The sequence below is a fragment of the Rhinatrema bivittatum genome, chromosome 10 (assembly GCF_901001135.1).
Source record: "Rhinatrema bivittatum chromosome 10, aRhiBiv1.1, whole genome shotgun sequence".
NCBI classification, from domain to species: Eukaryota; Metazoa; Chordata; class Amphibia; order Gymnophiona; family Rhinatrematidae; genus Rhinatrema; species Rhinatrema bivittatum.
This window is the reverse complement of record NC_042624.1, coordinates 111,658,352-111,679,424: the sequence shown is the minus strand read 5'-3', so window position 1 is coordinate 111,679,424 and position 21,073 is coordinate 111,658,352. Positions and strand designations below refer to the sequence as shown.

General features: G+C 43.0%; 1 protein-coding gene across 1 annotated transcript in view; it reads left to right on the top strand.

Annotated features, from left to right (window-relative positions):
• RNF11 (ring finger protein 11) overlaps positions 1-15,030 on the top strand; it is a 47,939-nt gene extending 32,909 nt beyond the window's left edge. The window contains exons 2-3 of the mRNA XM_029617794.1: positions 7,607-7,776; positions 11,046-15,030. Coding sequence (XP_029473654.1) covers positions 7,607-7,776; positions 11,046-11,217 — 342 coding nt within the window. The 3' untranslated portion in view covers positions 11,218-15,030. The remainder of the gene's footprint in view (positions 1-7,606; positions 7,777-11,045) is intronic.
• Positions 15,031-21,073: the final 6,043 nt, after the last annotated feature.

The window sequence follows — 21,073 nt, the reverse complement described above, 5'->3', positions numbered from 1 at the left end:
TAAAATTAAGAAACGTTTGGATGGGCATCTGGGAAATATACCAAATATCCAACGTGTGGTTTCAATTTTTCTCTTTTGGCTCTTCTGTTCTTGTTTACTTAGTTTAATTAGTTTATTGTGTTTTAGGCTGTTATGTATTATATTTTATGTATGTACATTTTGTAAACCGCTTTTATTGTATGCAGTATATATGGTTTTTGTTTTATATTTTGAAATTAAATTGCAATTTCAGAGCATAATTCTGCCTGTAACTAGAAACTGATATTTTACTATCCTTGGCCTTAAAACTCGCCCCTAATAACTGGAAGGGTAGGTCCTGTTGCAATCAAAACAATAATAGAAAATCTCAGGAAATCTGGGAACTTGTAGATTATTTATCCCAAGTTCTGTAATTGCAACTTTTTTTTTTTTTTGTTACACAGTGGTGTTAATACCGTTTCCATTTAGTGAACATGTTTTGGATCAGCAAGAATTAACAAGAGGTTGTAAATTTATTTTATTTTTAATTCCAAAATATATTTGTCTAGCTAGACCTTTTTGGTAATGAATGTCTTTCTGTAGCTAAGAACATTTTTAGCTTTAAAAAGCAAGTTCCATAGCCAGCAGACTGGTTCCCTCCTCCGTAGGCCTTGCACCTCGGGTGGAACCGCTCTCTGTTGCACAGTCACGCCAGAGCCTTCCCGCGCCACCTGCCTGAACGTGGAGCCTGAGTCTGGCCACTAGTTGTCGCCGTTGTGCCGTGGGCTGTGCGTTCCTGCTTCTGCAGCCTCCCCCAGCTCCAAGCTGGCCCTGGTGCTACCACTGAGACACGGGACCAGCTCAAGCAGGAATAGTGAACTGACGTTTTGGCAGTGGCCCTAATGCTGACCTTTGATCCCACACCGGAGCACATTGCCTAGCTGCTGACCCCCGTTTCTCTCTTCAGAACAAGGTGGAGATGCTGCTGTGGTAATGCAGTTATTTTTAATTAACATAAGGATTTTAACAACAATAGGGGGTAAGGCAACAACTTGAGCAAAAGGCCCGAGAGCCGTCCTTCTTATTTTCTTGAGTTCTTTCTGAAGATTTGAAGGCCCGGTAATCTTTCCCAGTCTCGACAGCCTGTCATTTTTTTTTTTTTTTTTAATAAACTCCACCAACTATAATTGCAGTTTAAGTTAATTAGATGAAGCCATCAACACTGATTCTGTGTACAGGACAGTGGCTTGACTCCTTCGTCTGGACTGGCAGTCTGTCACAGGCTGTTTGATGAAAAGAGAACGGCTCTGAAACCTAAATCGCTGCTCTTCTTTCTGAAGGTGCTGTCCCCCGACTTAGATACTGGCAGCGTTTGGCATTCGGTTGTTCCTGGCTGATAAAGGCTGCCGTCGCAGGTGTTTCCTAGCCCCTGAAGCTCCTCCATATGGTGACGGGCCCCCAGAGAGCAAGCTCCGGGCAGGTCTTAAAAACCTCGGCCAGCTCTGTTCCCATCGAGACCCTTGTCCTTCCTCCCATTCCTCCTCCTATAGCCTTGGCAGGAAACACAAAAATCTGGTATGTACTGTCTGGTCCTTGTGTGCTCGTGTGTTTTGATGATTTTTAGCCCTCAGTATCCTGTGCTCTGGTTACTGATTATCAATCAGAACAGATGGTCCATTTGAGAGAGAATTGCTGATCTTTAGGAAGCCACGCTTCGAAACATTTTACGCTGCTGGGTATTCGTTGCGTTTTGTAACATTAACAATAAGGAAAGCCCAAATCTGACCCTTCCAATCCTACCCGCTCCCCCCCCCCCCCCCCCCCCAAAAAAAATGAAAAAGATACATGCTTGAATCAAGCTTTATAACCAGATTGTTTGTTTATGAAAATACAAGAAACAGAATAACACATACAAAGGAACAAATGGAGCCAAGAAATATCCAAGATCAGATTCTGCAATAGCTAGTACCTAGTACTTTAAAATCCATTTTTCCTAGCATGTAGACAGATGGACTCAGGACCAGTGGGTTTATGCTCCCCTGCCAGCAGATGGAGATGGAGCAAGCTGACGTCACAGTATGTATAGCACTGCAGTGACCCCCAGCCTGCCAGTATTCTCCGTCTCCAGTAAATGGTGGACATGCATCTCCCTATGGGGATTGCTGTAAATTTTGGAAGGAGAATTTTAAATTGAGGAAATAATCTGGGAGTCAGAACTCATTTTAAATGGATAGAAGGTTCTGTCAGTTTTTCCCAGGTTGTGGCATGAAGGTGATTTGAGCAATGGTGGCCAGAAGTCTGGGAACATTTTATTTCATACTTTTGTGTAAACCATGAGCTGCTCCACTTCTGCAGACGAGTACCAGATGGACCTGTGCTAGATAGCAAATTCAGTCAGTTCTTTGGTAGCTATTAAGGAATTTGTGCTGACTTTTTTTTTTTTCCTAACAAAAATGTCTATCTTCAAACTTTATAAATGTAGGACAGGTGTATTTAACAAGGGATCATCTCGTTAAGGCTTTGTGGGCATTTTCCATCTCCTTTTGTACTTTGTGGGGGAGGGGATAGTAAATTGCCCATGTCCGTACAGCTGTAAAAGGAGTGGTTGCTTTGCTCTTTCAGACACTTAGTATAATGTATTGCTGTCCTGCAGAGCAAAGCAGTCTTGTGATTATCCTGGTCTGCGGATTAAGCGCTTTGCCGATCTGCCCTTGACCTGGTTCCAGTGTGTTATGAAATCCTTCTGACTGGAGCAGGGATGACCCAGCCAGCCTTTTGGTTAGGAATGTGCACTTCACGTTCCTGAAAGCTAGCGCCGTCCTGGGAGTGTGCGTCTGGGGGTAGCATTCTCATTCTTAATCACACGTTGGCGAGAAGATGAGCTTGTTGCACGATTTCTACCCACGATGTTGAAATCTGGTACAGCACGTGTTCAGATTAAGATTTTAATGCCATAGTTTGATACTGAGTATGAAGGAAGTTAAAAAAAAAAAAAAAAAAAAAAAAAAGGCACAGAGAATTGGCCCAATTGATACAGACCTAAATATGTCTGCAGGTAAGGAGCGTAAGGCCCATCGCCTCTACCCCATTCTCTTCCTTTTGCAGTGCCACAGATCAGAATTGATCTCTGGCTTTCCCTTCACTTGACCATTAGAGATTCTCTGTTCCTATCTCATGCTTGCTTTTTTTTTTTTAATTCGGGTTTTTGCCAGTGCTCAGGGTGGACAGTCTTGCTCCTTTGTGTCGAAGACCTCTGCTTATACTTAGTTGTCTCCTGGTAGTCAGCTAATAGTCCTAAACCTCTTAACGCTTTTGAAAATTCCATAGAAAAATATATTCTGATAAATGAAATAATGGTAGAGGGCCTTCCATGGCTACATCCCTCGCTGGATTTAGTTTGTCTTGCTATTCCGCTTTTCCATAAAAATCCAAAGTGGTGTAAGAGAACAAATCATGAAATACATAAGAACATTAAGGCAAGCCAATACATAAAATAATCCCTTATAACATTTAAAACTATAGAATTGAAAAGTGAAAGAACATCAAAACTGTATTACAAGGAATAGACAGCTAGACGCTGTTCCTGATAATTAAAATACCAATTAGCATAATATACATTGTTAGTTTGTTCCTGTAATCTAAAATCAAATAGTTAATCCTGAGAGAGCTATTAGACTCACAAGGATAATGAAAAATCAAACTGGATAAACGTGCACTCCCAGCCTACACAGCACAGAAATAATTGAAGTGAGAATCGTAGCAGGAGGTCCATGCCCGCTTTTGTAAATGACCTCGCTGAACAGCTTCTGATATCCTAATGTCTCACTGACCAGTCCTGAATAGCAGCTCATGCAGATTGGCTGGTGGGTAGGGTAATTAACATTTAACCCCCAACCAGGACACTGGCTGTCCGTCCGTCCCACCCAGCTCCCGGCAGAGGTGCACACACGCAGCCCTCGCTTACACAATATGCAGTTTTTCAGAACATGCATGGCGGCACTCCAACGAGAGAGAAATTCAAAACCATAATTCCTCTACCGCTCGATGTACTTTGAACCCCCCCCATAACAACATACCACCCCCCCCCATAACAACATACCACCCCCCCATAACAACATACCACCCCCCCATAACATACCACTAGGCCACTCGTCTCCATTTTCCCAAGCCGCCTTAGCCCGCTGCAGTCAGGAGCCGGCTCGGCTTGCGATGGAGTCGCGACAGGAAAAGCTGGAGCCGTCACCGGTATTGTGGGCTTCGTTGTCGGTTGGACAGAGGTTGTTGGAGTCGCTGTGGATGAAGTCTTCTTGAGTCTGGGGGCACCGCAGCCTGTAGCAGTGAGACTGAGGAACCCTATGACCCCTGGGGGGATGACACTTCGGACTCTTCCTCCAAAGTCTCTGAGGGCCTCCCTTCAGAAGCTTCTCCAGAGGAGCGAAGGAAGCCTCTGCCTGAGGACATAGCCTTTGCAGGTTTTGTGAGGGTGATGGCGGAAGCCATCCTGTTTCAATTATTGACGGAGGAGGATGCTGGGCACAAAATGCTTGAGATCCTTCAGTTCGTGGAGCCTTCTAAGGAGACCGTGGCAGTCTCTGTACATGAGATCCTTAAGAAGTTGCTGCTGAGGATATGGGAACACACCCTTCACACTGCCTCCCGTTTTAATAAAAAGAAAAAAAAAAAAAAGCAGATGGTGTCTAACTCATCCTCGGCGTCCCTGGGGAAGGACCATAGAGCAATAGATGCTCTTGGGAGGAAGGTGTTTCAAGGCACCATGCTCATTGCCTGCATCGCTGCCCACTACCTCTACATGAGCCAGTACTCGCGGGTCATCTGGAAGCAGGTTCAGGAGGTGGCCGAGCAGCTGCCTCAACAGCAGCCGGGCACCCTTATGTCGCTGTTGCTTAAGGGCCTGGAGTATGGAAAACATGAGGCCCATGCGACCTATGATGATTTTGAGTTGGCATCGAGAGTCTATGCAGCAGGAATCGGTGCCCGCAGAACAGCATGGCTGCGGGCCTCGGATCTCCAACAAGAGGTACGGAAATGACTCGCTGATGTTATCGTGTACTGGAGAGAATCTCTTCAGAGAGAGAGGGTGAGGGACGCTGTGGCCCAGCTTTGGGATCACCATGAAACCCTCCAACAACTCTCCGCCAGTACTCTGGACCCATCCTTTTCTAGGACGCCGGCAAAACCGGGGCCAAGGAAGTCTTTCCTTTGCCCCCTTATTCCTGTCAACCATCAGGGCTCCCGTGGCCACCCTAGGCAGCAGAGAGCCCCCAAGCCCCAGCCAGCTCCTCTGTCAACTCTGCGGGCGGGGTTTTGACTGGATTGTAGGGATCGCATGCCAGTTGCCTGTACCCAGGATAGTGGACCCTCCAGTTGGAAGAAGGCTGCAGTTCTTTGCAGTGGCGCCCGGTATAACCTTGCAAAAACCTTAGGTGAGAAAACAAACTTCTCTTACAAATTCCATCGCCAAAAACCAGACTGGGAACGAGCCTTTTCCGTAGCAGGTCCTATCTTGTGGAACAGTATTCCTCCAGACTTACGACTAATTGCTGACAAAAATGCTTTCGAGCACTACCTTTTCCTACTTGCCTTCCCTGACCTATTTACATCTTAAATTTAATCTATCCAGTTTTTTATTAAGTTTTTTCAATTCTTTTAATTTTCCACCATCTTATTTTGTTATATTTTTGTTATGATGCAAATGCAATTTTTAGTTACTGGGGTTTTTTTTATTTCTTTTTATGTAACCCACCCCAAACTTTGGAGGGTGCGGGATATAAATACGTTAAATAAATCCTGCTGTCCGTGGACAACACCTGTTACAGGTAAGCAACTTTGCTTTTCAGCATAGCCTACACCCGACTTATAGCAAAACTATATAAGAGAGGAAAACATTGTCTTTTGTGAGCAATTGATAAATTATGCACATGAGAAAAATGCCATACTGGGTCAGACCCAGATCTGGGGAGACCTGCATCCTGTCTCTGTCACACATGCCTGGAGGATCCCAAAAAACAGACCCAAGTTCTGAGCTAGCAGTAGCTTTCTTAGTGTGTCTGGCTAATAATGGTTTACAGCTTTTTCCTCCAGGAACTTATCCAAACCTCTTTTAAGGCCCTGACCACGCCCTCTGGCTTCAGATTCTGTGGCTTGATTGTGTGCTGAGTGGAAAAAGTACTTTTCTGTGATTTTCTTTTGAATCTGCTGGTTTAGGTTCATGGTGTCTCCTTGTTTTTAGTATATTTTTTTTAAAAGGGTAAATAATTCCTTTTACCCCTTCTAAATTGCTCCTGGTTTTTATACACGTCTGTCGTGTCTCCTCTCAGTCTTCTCTTTTCCAAGCTGACCTAGCCTACGTAGTCTCTTGTTATAGGAAACCTGAGCTCTTCCCTGTATCATTTTGTCGCCTTCCTCTGTACCTTTTTCTAGTACCACTGTCTCTCTCTCTCTTGCACACAATACTCCAGGTATGGTCCCACCATGGCTCCATACAAGGGAAATATAGTTTCCATTTTATTCTCCATTCCTTTTGGGATCATTCCTAACAACATTTTATTTCTTTTTTTTTTTAACTACCGCCGCACACTGAGCTGAGAATGTCGATGTATTTTCCACAAGGACTCCAAGGTCCTTTTTCTGGGTGGTGATTTCTCATAAGGAACCCAGCATTGTGTACCTGTAGTTGGGATCATTTTTCCCTATGTGCATAACTGAACTTTTCCACATTAAATTTCATTTGCCACTCAGTTGCCTCATCTCCTAGTCTCACAAAATACTTCAGCAGTTCCTCGCAATCTGCTGTTTTAACAACTTAGAATAGTTTTGTGTTCTCTGCAGATTGGAGTACCTCACTTTTGCCGATCGTTTGACTGTGTTAAACAGCACAGGTCCAAATACCGAGCCCTGTGGTTATTCCATTAATGACCTTTCTCTATTTGGAGAACTGACTCCCTCTGTTTCCTGTTCTCTTAACCAGGGAATTGCCACTGCCTCCTATCCCATGCCATCTTAATTTTTCGAGCAATGTCTCATGGGGGACTCTGTCAAATGCCTTCTGACAAACCGAATACACACTATCAGCTGGCTCCCCTTTATCTATCCTTCAAGCCATGTCTGCCTGTATGGCCGGTGATTTTGTTAAGGATAGCGTCTGCCATTTTGCTCAGCACCAACGTCAGGCTTGCTGGTCCTCTATGTATTTTGTTGTTTTTGCCGTTTGTAAATATGATTCATAAATGTAATTTATAAGTAAATAGAAGAGATTTACATGCTGGAAGGGTGGAGATTACCAAGCAAATTGAGCAAGACCTGCTTCCCCAGCACCCACATTCTCTTTGCAGTGGGTTTTGTTAGGTAAAACCTAAAGCTGGTCCTTTTCATGACATCCTCCTCCATGTATGCAACTATTTTTTGTTTTTTTTTTTACTTGTGAGATTCCTAACTGACCACTGATCTGATGTCTCCAAAAAAAAAAAATAATTTAAAAATTACCGTCTAAAACTTGTTTGATCTTTATTTCTACATATCTGAAGGGAGTCAAAGGGTAGCCACACTACTAAAATGCCATCTAGGACATGAAGCCACAGTTGGCAATGCATATTTTGAGTCACGGTAACTACCTTTTCTGTTTCCGCAGGAGCAAGTCCCAGTTCCTGTGTATCATCCGACCCCCAGCCAGACCCGCCTGGCCACGCAGCTGACGGAAGAGGAGCAGATCAGGATAGCGCAACGGATAGGGCTGATACAGCACTTGCCCAAAGGAGTCTACGACCCCGGAAGAGACGGATCGGAGAAAAAGATTAGAGAGTGAGTCTGCCACAGCTCTCCTGCCTCGAGTCCTAGCGTGCAAGAGTGCCAGCAAAATTCAGTGCTGCTATGTACAGACAGAGAAATGGTCAAGGGGGCTTTACCCACAGAAGCAGCCCGGGTTAGAGCGTCTGCCTGTACTCCTACATGCAGAAGAGAGCTTACCAGGGGGGGTGGAGTCTGGGCGGGGTTGGGATTGATTTTAAAAAGGTTTGTTTGCCAGACAAATAGCAGGTGGAATTGTGTGCATGCAGTTTTGCCAGCATAACTTTCAATATACACCAACTAACCTCTTTCCCTTCACTAATAATTCTCCAACATCTATCGATTCAAGGGAAACCTTGTTTGGTGGTATATTTTGTACGGTGGCTCTGTTCAAGGATAACCAATTTGTAGTTATCCTTCTCATTCGCCCGTGAATTACTCTTTATTATTCATACTTTAATATTTATTATTTTTTCTTTTTATTTTCTCCTTTGGTTTTTGCTTATAAAATCCCTTCTCCCTAGCTGCCTATCCGACCCACTTGTTTTATTCTTGTCTTGAGATACTTAATCAAGGCTGTCACCTCTGTTTCTTCTCATGGGTTCGGATCTGCCTGCCCGACGTTGGCCATTTCTTCCCCGCAGCGCCTGAAGCGGGCACATGGTGCCGAAACATGGCCAACGTCGGGCAGGCAGATCCGAACCCATGAGAAGAAACAGAGGCGACAGCCTTGATAAGTATCTCAAGACAAGAATAAAACAAGTGGGTCGGATAGGCAAGGTAGGGAGAAGGGATTTTATAAGCAAAAACCAAAGGAGAAAATAAAAAGAAAAAATAATAAATATTAAAGTATGAATAATAAAGAGTAATTCACGGGCGAATGAGAAGGATAACTACAAATTGGTTATCCTTGAACAGAGCCACCGTACAAAATATACCACCAAACAAGGTTTCCCTTGAATCAATAGATGTTGGAGAAGCATAACTTTCGAAGCAGAATTAAAAGATTGGTGTAACTTCTGCCTAGGGCTTCTGATTTTAGCTTATAACTGATTAAACACAGATTTAAAACACCCCAAATGGAAAAAGAAAAGAAAATAGGAGTCTGTAGAATAAACACTGGAAAACCCCCACTTCCTCTTCTTCTTTCTCACCCCTCTCCTTGTCTGCCATGGATCCTCCACTCTGTTTGTGACTTCCCCCCCTCCCCCCCCTTGCTGACGACTCCTCAGCTGCACGCATTTATGTATTTGAGTCAACCAGAAAGTGTACCCTGCAATATTTCCTGTGCCGTAAAATCACCGCTAAGCAATTTTAGTTTCCTACCCTCCAAGAACCCCTAATTAGCTTGAAAATAAACTCAGTTTTATAATTTATAAACTCCTAAAATCTAAAGCCCTACTTCTGTGAAATGTTACAGAACACCCAGCCCAGTAACGTACAAAAACAAGATCTCGTCACTGACAGCTTCTGAAGCTGCTTGTTCACTGAGGTTCCTGTAAGAGAGAATCACTTTGCATTTATATCCGGGCACAAATAGTCTGTGTGCACGTTTCTGGTAAGAGGACTTGATGCTGTAATCTCTTTCCTGAGCCATTCTGAAATGCACTGTTAAGGCGATTCTGCTTGTGCACCTGATCTAGGACCTGCACTTGGGTTTTAAAAGTGCAGATCCCAAATATGGATCTCTGGGTAGAGATTAAATGATAAATAAACATCAGGATACAATTTGACTGAGTGGGAGGCCACAAAGGGCAGTGATAAATAGAGCTCACTGGGAGGAAAGGGGCCTTGCTACTGGTGTGCTATTAACCCCCCCAGTATCCTGTCCTAGATAGTCGTCCATTACTCCTCTCTTCCAATGCAAGTTCATTTCAAGAACGTAACGATTCTGATGGCTTTCTGAGTGGATCTTGTGGAAGAGTCAGATTCACCTTCCGGTGTCCATTGATCGACCGTGATAACCCCACTGTAAACTGTACTGGGCAGCGCTCGCAGGAATCGCTGGAAGAGAATGAGACAGGACGTGGCGGCGGGAGGGAGAAATAGCTGGGTTGGACTCTGCACAGAAGATACCCTGGCCTCCGTGTTCACAGTACCAGGTAGTGGGGATATTTAGCTGCCATGCGGAAGCCCCAGGAATCGAGCAGTGTAATGCAATGGGCAGACGCCGCTCTCTTTCGGCAAGAATGCAGGTGAAAAACCGAAGCAGTCAGAAACATAGATTTAAAAATATTCTAACTGAATTAAAGTCCACAAGGGAGCAAAGAGCACTCTTGTGATCTCTAAATGTCCACAGGTCAAGAGTGATTAGGGCAGCAGGCTGAGAACCAGGGTTACTAGGGTTCGAGTCCCACTGTCACTCTTTGTGACCTTGAGCAAGTCACTTTACCCTCCATTGCCTCAGGTAGAAGCTTAGGGGTTTATTTTTTTTAAGCCTTCCGAGGAAAACTCCGTGCAATTCACTAACTTGCGGTAGGTACTGTGTACCTCAGTCTAATAAATCCAACAGGGTTTTTCCCGGTGGTAAAATACCACGGCAAGGTAATCCATGCTATGGCGGCCCCACATCCAGGGACCACCCTCTTTCACAGGGTCCGTGCAACCCGCAGACACCCCCTACTCTCCATCCCATGTGTAAAAACCCCAGGGGATCTGTTGATACCTCCCTCCTCCCATCCTACGCTCATACTGTACCCAGAAATGACCAAACTGTAAAATTTAAAATAAATATGTATGCCTTCTAAAAATCCAGGTGCCCTATACAAACTGGCTGAACCTTATCTACAGCTTTATTTACACTTTCACATCCCCTGCGATAGAAGAAAATTTCAAAATGATACGGCTGGACCCAGAGCCCCAGGGGCTGCTGTGGGACCCACTGAACCACCAGGGACGTACAGAAAGTATTGGGGGGGGGGGGGGGGGAAATGTGGGGGGTAACGTTTGCCACACAAAGGGGGGTGGAGTTTGGCAGGGTGGGGTCAGCACCGATTATACTTTTTATTTGCATTTCGTCTGGGTTTTTTGGAGAGTGGATAAGGTTTAGAATTAGAGATTCTGAGCATTATCGCTGCGGTTAGACATTTACCGCAGTCTAGTAAATAACCCCCTTAGATTGTAAGCTCTCTGGGACAGGGAGCTACCTACTGTACCAGACTTTCTCTCTTTGAGCTCGGGTTCAGAAAGGCGAGGAATTAAATCCAAAACCCAAGGGATGATTTTTGACCTGGTTTTTTTTAATGTTTCACTGGGTTTCTAACCTCGCCATTGTGTTGTTGCAGGTGCGTGATCTGTATGCTGGACTTTGTGTATGGGGACCCCATCCGGTTCCTGCCCTGCATGCACATTTACCACCTGGACTGCATAGACGACTGGCTGATGCGATCCTTCACGTGCCCCTCCTGTATGGAGCCTGTGGATGCAGCTCTGCTTTCCTCCTACGAGAGTAACTGAAGCTGACACTCCCTGGAAACCATCATGCTTTGTGGTTTTTAATCTTTGTCACTGAGCCCAAAGAGTCAAAAAGGGGGAAGAAAAAAAAAACAAACAAAAACGTAGGAATCGAAATTCTGGCACAGAGTGCATTTCCTGTTTAAAAAAACAAAAAAAAAAAACCCCCACCTGAATAAATGATTACAAATACCGGAAAAAAAAACAAACAAATTATTTTGGAAAGGAAAAAATAAACGAGGAAGTATTTTTCTATAAAGCATTGACCCGGGGTTTAAAACTCGAATTTTGCTTGGGAAAGCTGGTCCGTGCTCAGCATAGGAACTGTGAAAGCGCCACCGGGGCTGACAGGAGCTGCGTTCGTCAGATTTCATTATAAAGCACGGTGGAGGGTGGTTCCCCCCTCCTCCATAGACAAAATGGCTTTCTGTTCAGAGCCTCCTCACAAGGTGCAGGCATTGGGGTCAAGGCTTTATTAAAAGCTACGTTTTATAACACTGGCACAAAGAAGTAGTTTTAAGCTTATTTGCACATTTTTTTTTTTTTCCATTGGAAATGGAATTCATTGCCTTAGGTCTTTTTTTAAATCGTCTATTGTTATGGTTGGGGCTGGCTCTACGCTTAAAAACCAGTTTATTTATAACCTCTTAAAAGTGCTATATTCTGTTTTGTAGTTTTTGGATTATGCAGAGTATAACGCGATCTCTCTAAGTTTGCCAGCAAGCTGTGAGACGCACGATCCCTTTTCTATAACTGCGTGTTTAGTGTCGACGCTAAAGCCTGGGAAAAAAGTAAAATTAGTGAGTTGTGTATTTACTCTTTTTACCTTTTTTTTTTTTTTTGCTTCATTTCTGTGTATTTTTTTTTTTAGTCTCACATCCGTTCATGCTTAGACGATGAAACTTACTTTGATATCACCGATTCTCATGATCATGTTGATGTGCACCGCTGTGCGTCAAGCACCAAATTTTAGTGGAGGCAAACTTAAAAAAAAAAATCTGTCTGTTTTATTTATGCTCTCAAAATGAACGGGGGTTTTGATGGCTGCTTTTTCACAAGAGCTTATTGGAAAGGTGCTGCATCTCTCACGTCTGTTGTTCTCTTGAGGTTATCAGAACTTAAACATAAATGCGTCTTAGCCCTGAGAAGAAGATTCCTATGTTAAGGCCTGCTGCTTTACGTCCAGGTTTTCCAGACAGGATTGGACTTGGATGTAAGCAAAAACGTACCGTAGATGCTTTCCACGTTTTAAACGGTGTCTCCTGGGAAGTACAGACCCTGCATGCGGCAGCAATGTCCTAGCTCGAGAGCCCCAAGCAGCAGCACCTGGCCTGGAGGAACCTGTCTTGGAGTTGCCCACGCTTCGTGTCATGCTCAGGAATAATTTGGCAGAGTTGTTCCATTTTGTTTCCTCGGCATGTTTTGGATTTTCTTGAAATGAACGCAGCAGCAATTTTTCTGCATTTAGCTCGGAGCTGATGGTTAAAAAAAAATCAGTTATGACCCCTTTTGAGTCATCATTTCTAGTCTTTATAAGCCATTTGTCTTATTCCATTGATTTCATGTGTTTGGTATGCCCGTTATAAAAGAAAAAAAATGAAGAAACAAATTGATGCATCCAGTAATCGGTCAGAATAACCGTATGACTTGTACGAATTCAGCACGGATTAAAATGTTAGTTTAGTTGACCGAAATGTGGTCTCGCATTGACCAAAGCTGATTAGTGAAGTTGAGAGAGTTTTATATGGTTGACTTGGAATTCATGTGTAAACCAAGAAATCCTGCTTACAGTACACTGGGGTGAGATGTGTGTATGCGTATATATGTCCAAAAACATAAGGTTGACCAATGGTTTACAGAGTTGAAGCCCACAGCAAACAATTTTGTTGAAAATTGGCAGATTAGTTTCTGTTGTCAAACCATAATTTTTCTTTTTTTTTTTTTTTGGTCATCTGATTGTTCATGTGAACTTTTCTTTGTAGAAAACAAGTCAGACAGATTATGTGAAGTTGTGCAATATTTTTCATTCATATTAAAGCATTACTTTTCTTTTTAAGTTCGGACCACTGTGTGTATGTTTTTGCTGTGTTTTAACCTATTGCTTCTATGATTCAGTTTTAGGTTTTCTAGAGTGCTAATGAGCAATCCAAAAAGATCTTTCTGAGACTGATGTATATCTTCTGTTTAAGACTTGAAAGAAATAGCTGGGTATCAAGTTGAATGCTTCCCTGCATGTTGTGTGCAGGTATTCATATAACTGTTCACACTGTGGTGCATGTGCCACGTTAAAAATGTATTTCTTTAACTCTGCTGATCCAGGAAAGACAGATTTATGATGAAAACCTTGTTTTCAGCAGGCTCCTGCTGGAGGCAAAGCAAGTTTGCTTACCTTTAGAACAGGGTTCTAAATAGATAGCAAGATGAATTAGCTATAACGTATGGAATGACATCATCTGACGGTGCCCACATGGAGCCAGCTCTCAGAGCATGTGTGGGAGTTTCCCCATGTGGGCTCTGACTCCTTAGAGCCTCTCAGTCTCTTCTAAAACTTCAGTGTTAGCAAGGTGGTTGACTCTCTAAGGAGGCAAGTGGGTATTGAGTATGGCGAATTCATCCTGTTATCTACTGAGAAATCCCGATCACACGTAAACAAACTTGCGTTCTCTGACAAGCATACATGAATTAGCCATAATGTGTGCAAAGCCACAAGCCAGAGGTTGCAGAGCAGTGTGAATCCACAACAGGTAGGGGGACTTACTCCCACCTCTGGAAGCCCCTGAAGTGAAGCACAAGCCTTTGGAGGAGAAAGGGGGACTTAAAACAGTGCTACTATGAAGGAAGATTTCTCCTATATTGGGCAGGAGAGGCCCAACCTCATTCTTCACTCCTTGGGGTTCAAAAAGGTGAAGAAATACTTAAAGAAGCTCCAACGGCTAGGCTCCCACTGGCTGTGGGATCCTCTACACTGGAGTTGGCAGAGAGACCTCCTCTTCAAAGACCCAGCTTGGCTCCTCTTCATTAAAGATCAGTGGCACCAAGTGGGACTGCAGTAGTAACTGTAGCTGTGGCTGACTCTGAGGCTTCCCACTGATTGGCACCATATCTGATGGATGGCACTGGAGATGGCCCTCCACTATGACAAGGCCGTACTGTGGAGGAGCTCCACACCATTGAGCCAGACAGGCCCTGGGCCTCGCTAGGTCTGGATAGAGGAGGTGGCTTGGCACAATGCAGACCTTCCATACTGTGAATGAGTATGGCACCTGCACCAGGGAAGTCCTTTCCCAACTTGGGGTTGAGGCTAGCTCCACTACGGTAGAGGACCATGCAGGCTTCTTCAGTGCTAAGAGAGAGAGAGCCCCAGAGGGGGGGATTCCTCACTTCTCCTAGGAGCTCTTTGCTGCGCCATGTTCAACCCCTGATCTGAGACTGATTTGAGAGCCAATGCCATGTGACGATGGAGGGAAGCTTGCTCGATGAGGTGGGGAGAGATATCTCACTTAGATTTTCTGCACAGAGTCTGTCAACACCTCTCTCCAAGATGAGGAGCAGCCCGACTGCACCTTTCTGCAGGGCCTGCATTTTCCAGGCATGGTGTTGCACCCATAGGGACATCCTATCTCAACTGTAGCAGTTGTCCATCATCCGGCCCCAGACAGCAATGGCAAACTGAATGAGAGTATATGATAGACATCCGGTGCCCTCAGATGCAGGCCTTGTAACCAAAAGTCTTCTTGGCACTGGATTTCTCCATTTCCCACACTCAGTATTACTAAAAAAAAAAAAAAAAGTTCTGTTGAGGAGCTGCTGAGGCAGTGACTTGAAAAGCAAAAAGGAGGCAGCAAAAAAACCTAGGCCAACAAAAGAGCCAGAGAACAAAATGTAGTAAGAGACTAGAAATGTGTGTGTGATAGCCTGGACAGAGAGAGGACGGAGGGGCTTGTAGAGCAGTGCACACACATGCAGACTCCCCAAAAAGGCTCAACAAAGTCTCTTTACTGAAAGCTGGGTCCATGTTGGTGCTGTTGGATAATAGCATCCGCGCATTCTGGCTAACTCATGCCTGCTTGTCAACGGAGAAGAGTACATGACTTGTATTTTAAAAGCACGACCACTAGCAAACTTGCATTACAGAAATTATAGAACTAATCAAGGCCATTACAGACATGTTCATTTATAGTCTATTTAGCTGGAGCAGGTTCAAAGCTGCTAAGAGTGAGCAGTTTTGCAGGCGAAATGGCATTTATTCCCAGGTGGTGGGTCAGATAATGAGATTTTTTCATATTTTCCTCTTTCTGCTCAGCCTACCTAATTTTCCCTAGATGTTAAAGAACGCACACTATCTAGGAAGAAATGCATTCTTGATGATGGGCAAGGTGATTCCAGAAGTTACTCTGGTATGGCAGCTTGACTCTGTGTGTTCTCACCTTGTCTTAGCTGAAATGTCCATTTTACTCAAGTGCCAGCCCGTGATGTGTGTATTTTGGAGCATTAAAGATTGTCGTACGGTAACTTCACTGCCTTACAAGTGTCATGTGATACATGTTTAAATCATTCCATAATCTGTATGGTAGTCCAGTTTTAATGTTGGGTGCCGGGAGGCTTCCACCCCTTCTGAGATAGAGTTATTGACGTTCGTAGAGTAGTCGGTCCAGATACCGAGATGTTTAAGAGCTGTACCTGTTTTACCCTACCTTTTATGCAAGTTCATCCAGTGTTTTCCACCACCAGCGAGCACTGTTCATGCGTTCTTGGTATTGTGCTGCAGTATCATGGCTTTCTCATCTCTTACTGAATTCAGATGGCAGCCCGGGCCGCCCTTTCTGATCTGCGGCAGTGCACGTTATTCTGCATGCAGCCGAGATGCTCGCACGCAGAGGGAACCGTGCCGTGTCCAGAATCTCCGGATCTGCTGCGCGCGCTCTCTGAAGGCACGGTCTCCCGGTTTAAAGCGAATCTATCGGGGGGGGGAACCTACGGTCCTAAAACTTTCCAAGACTTTCTCGTGACTTACAGCGTCAGAAGTAAAGACTTGAAACTCCTGCACCCGTTGTAAATGTTTTAGGTTTGATTAATCTGGGGTCTTTTTTTGGGGGGCTCCAGGGTGCCGATATCTCCAGATATTTGAATTTTGTTGAATAGTAGCTATCAAAGGTGCCGACCAGAGCAGTACAGGAGTAAAAAAACAAAACAAAACAAACAACTCTGACACAACTTGAAGAAAAATGTTTGTGCGCAAGAGACCTTTAATGCCCCCTCTATTCCATCCACACATCCTCACTGTTTTTTATTTGCTTTCTGGAGCCCTCACCCCTGAATATATTTAGTTTTGCTCATGGCCAGAGTAGCTCCAAAAGGCTTTAGCTGCAGCTGTGCAGCTCATGTTATAGTCTCTGGGCACGATTTTTTGTCACTTTTGGGCATGAGAGGGAAAAGAAACCTGCTGAGCTAGCTGAAACCAGCCCTGCTCTTTTATTCTCCTGTCATGAGAGAGAGAGAGGTGACACAACCTCCTTTTGTCTAAAAACTACTGACTGCGTCGTCTTGCGGCTAATGCCGCATTTAAAAGATGGCACTGCTTTCTTTGCAGGGGATCGTGGCACTTGTCTTTTTAAAACCACTTTGCCATCAGCAGCCTGACTCTCTCATGTAGCGTCCCTTCTAGTCTTACCTTTCCCCATTCTTAGTCGTTTGTACGTTTCCCAGCCCAGTCTTGGAGGCACACCAAACCACGATGAATATGCATGAAACCGTATACATTGCAGATCCAGTGCATGCAAGCATGGCTCAAGGACAGGTTTGGGAAACCCTACACTTGTGGTACGTACACAGGCATATGTTCTCTTATGCTCACACCCATCCTTCATGCTTCACACAGTCATATCTCTAAGCAATGACATTGTGTAGTATCTTTATTACAAAAATTAAAACCTTTCTAAAACTATACAGCGAGAAAACGAAAACTTGCATTTCTGCCTTTTACTTTTTATAATTTGTCAAAGATCATGAAAATTTAATTTTGAAAGTGGATTCTTCTTTGACTTTGAAGCCTCACATCCAAGAAGTTTGTATAAGGCGTTTATTACAAGCTTCATATGCTATGTAGACTCCACCTGTACCTTAACGAAAATTACCTTAAAACTGTAGTGCATTCTCTGGTAATGTCTTCCTTAGACTATTGCAATGCCTTGTATCTTGGCTTTTCACAGAACGCCATCAGAGCCCGCCAGTATGTTCAGAATTTGGCCGCCAGAATGATGTCCAGAACACCAATCCGCCAACATATAGGCCATTAAAATCGGGGTTATCATTGGTTGCCAATTAATTGGCAGATTAAAAACCATCATCAGAATTTTAAATGTAAAGGTCTTAATGGCCTTGCGCCCTGTAGTTGTAATGCTTTCCTTAAATTTTATCAACTATCTAGGCCTGTGAGATCAGCTTCACAAAGTTTATTGGATGTTCCCTCACATAGAGTAGTCAGATTGGATGAATCTCATAAACGGTTATTCTATGTACAAAGTCATGAATTGTGGATCTCTTGCCTTGTCCTTTTAAAAGAGGAGAATTCACTTCTAAAATTTAGGAAAATGGTTAAGGGTTTTTTGTTTCAGGAAGCTTTAAACTAATTTCATAGGTATAAGGTAAATTTTTAAATCACACAGCTTATGGAATAAATGGATTATTGAATACGGTTTTACAACTTGGCAGACAAGCATTACTAGCTGGGAACTAACAGTTGTAAAATTGGATGTGCAGAGATTTTGTATTTTATTAAACTATGTGTGTATTTGTTTTAATAATGTTTTATCTCTTTTAATGTTTATGTACTGTATATCTGTGGTTTCCTATGTTTTTTGATGATTTTATGAATGTGAATTTGGAAACTGCTTAGAAATTCTGATAAGCGCTATACCAATTTTAAATAACAGAAAAGTACACACTCCATCAAAAAGAGAAAAAAAACATAGAATACAAGCCCCAGCCTCTGAACAAAAAAGTGTACAGAAAAAAATATATATTTCAAGTAGCTGATAAACCAGAGTTGCAAGACATATTAGGTTTCCCAACTCCTTAGTTTGACTTTTAATTACAAACATGCTTATGGCTTAGCATGTACATGGGGACTTGATATTTCATGCAAATGTTTGATAGGTATACATAAGAATTTTCCAGTATGTGACATTAGCCCATTAATAATACGTTTTCATACATCTCCAGTACTGAAATTGTGCAAATTATAGGTAAAATGAATTCCTCTTCTAATCCACTAAACCTGTTTCCAACTGCTTTGTTGAAAAACCTTGGCAATGACATTAGTGATTCTGTAATACAAATAGTTCATATATCATTTGCTGAAGGTATAAGGCCAGTTTTAAAAAGCCCTCCTTAGATGCTACCTTTCTGATTAACTATTGTCCCATCTCCTTTTTACCATTTTTAGTCAATTGGATGAATTTTTAGAAAATAACTTGCTATTTTAGAACAGTAGCAATTTGGATTTAGAAGACCTCGTAGCACTGAAATCTTGCTATTGTCTACATTAGATACTATATGATGTGGTTTTGATGCAAGATCCTATTATATAATGATGCTATTAGATATCTGAGCTGAATTTGATACCTTTGACCATCAAGTCCTCCTTTGTCACTCAACTGACCTAGGTAGTTCTGGTTGAGTTTTTGATTCGTTTCAATCATATCTCCCTGAATGTGTCCAGCGAGTTTGGCTGGCTGCATGACATCATCTTGGCAGTTTATTATTTATTTATTTAAAAATGAATAGACCACATCGATGCAAAACTGTCAGAATGGTTTACAATGAAAACACCCATTAAAAATATAAAAACAACAAATAATCACTGCTAAACCCTTTAGCCCGTAACCCCACCCACTTAAACACTAAGGAACGGAAAAGCCTTAACATGTTTCTGGAATTACGGATAGTTCAAATCTGACCGCGCTGCAGTTTGTAATGAATTCCACATTTAAGTTTTGTTAGGAAGAGGTCTCTTACGAAAGTGCTGCAACCAAAATCCGTATTCTACTGAAGTTAATTGGAAACCCTGCAAAGAACGCAAGACTTAACCAGGAACATACCATTCCAACATATCGTACAAGTACTCTAGGCTGTTACTCTGCAACAGGGAAAATCCTCTGTTTGTTAGTAAATTAAACTTGTATTCTCTCCATCACCAATGGAGGTAAACTGCTCGTTTCTAATCTTACCGCAAATTAACCTAGTCGCACTATTTTGAATAAGTTGGAGTATCTTGATCACATCAATTGGTATCCCAACAACAAAACATTGCTATAACGCCCCAAGAATTCAAGATGAACCACTGTCTGGGAAGCAAAATCATCCAAATATGGCTTCAGTTGTCTAACCATTCATAATTGCAAGTAAGCTTGCCAAGCCACCTGAGAAACATACAATACCAAAGAGAAGCTTGAGCTTTTAACACTATCCAAAATCTCTTAACACACAACCATCCGCTACAGGCCGTACCATCCGGCTCGCCAAGCCATCAAACAACCTCCCTATTCCAAGAATTTTGGTTTTGGCCTTATTCAAAGCCAGTTTACCAGCATCCGCCCAACAAGAGATCTTTGTCAAATAGTTTCTAAACAGATAAACATATGCAGTGACATCCAGCTCCCAAAAATGATCAGCTGCAGGACTCATAGATATGTTAAACAACAAGGGCAAAAGGCAGGAGCCCTGAGGAGCCCCTGTCTATAAAACTATTGGTGGTGAATAGGCCCTGACACCTGCACCCCCTGTGTCCTTCCTTCTGAAAAGGAAGAAATCCAAGCTAGCACCTGCCCACTGAAACCCATCTGCTCACATCTCTCCAAGAGTAACAGGTGCTCTGCCAGATCAAAGATGCTGAAAAGATCCAGCAGGATAAAAACTACTGACGTAGCAAAAGATGACATCTGCTGCGGACATCGTTACCAGTTCCGTGCCCTTTCCGGACTAAACCCCGATTGCCTATCTTACAAACTACCAGAACCTTAAAAAATTCTGATAAGTAACTAGGAACTATTTTTTTTTCCATAATCTTCCCTAAAAAAGGCAAATTAGAAATTGGACTATAGATTTCACATTTTGTTGGATCCAAATAAGATTTCTTCAAAATTGACTTTACCAAAGGTCTTTTCAAACTGTCTGGAAGACAACTGTCCCTCAAAGCCACCACTATAATCTTAGTCAACCATTCTAATCCTCTTCCTAACTCATTTTTTTATTAAATATAAACAGGGGGTCAAATTGACTACCTGTACCCCCCCCCCCCCCCCACCTTACCATTAATTCATCGGAACTCACCCAACTGATCAACTACAGAGATCCCAATACTACGCCCCCCTTTTCTGCTCCCAAACTGTACTATTTCCATCCAACTATAACTGTTGGAGCCAAACCTTAATCTTATTACTAAAAACCAAAGAACAAATAATATAGTCTGGCATTGCCACCAAATCATCTCTCTCCTCCTTAGGCAGAAGAGCCCTCACTAGCCTAAAGATCGCGCTATTAGTAGACTCAGCTGATCCTACAATAGCAGGAAAACATATTTCTTTGCATCCTATCTGGAGTTTTGCAAGGGTCCGCCCTCTGGGCAACTTTATTTCAGATCTACCTTAACAGCTTTATGTAGGCTTTTGGCTGGTCTGGGTGTATCCTATAAGTTGTATGCTGACACTATATAGTTCTTTGGACCTATGAAATCATCATAGGCAGCCACTTTCTATTATATTGCGCTTTCTTTATCAAACAAAAGCTAAAATAATTATCCTGAGCTGTTTTCCCCTTCATGATTCACCTACTGTATTTACCTCCAAGAACTACAAATCAA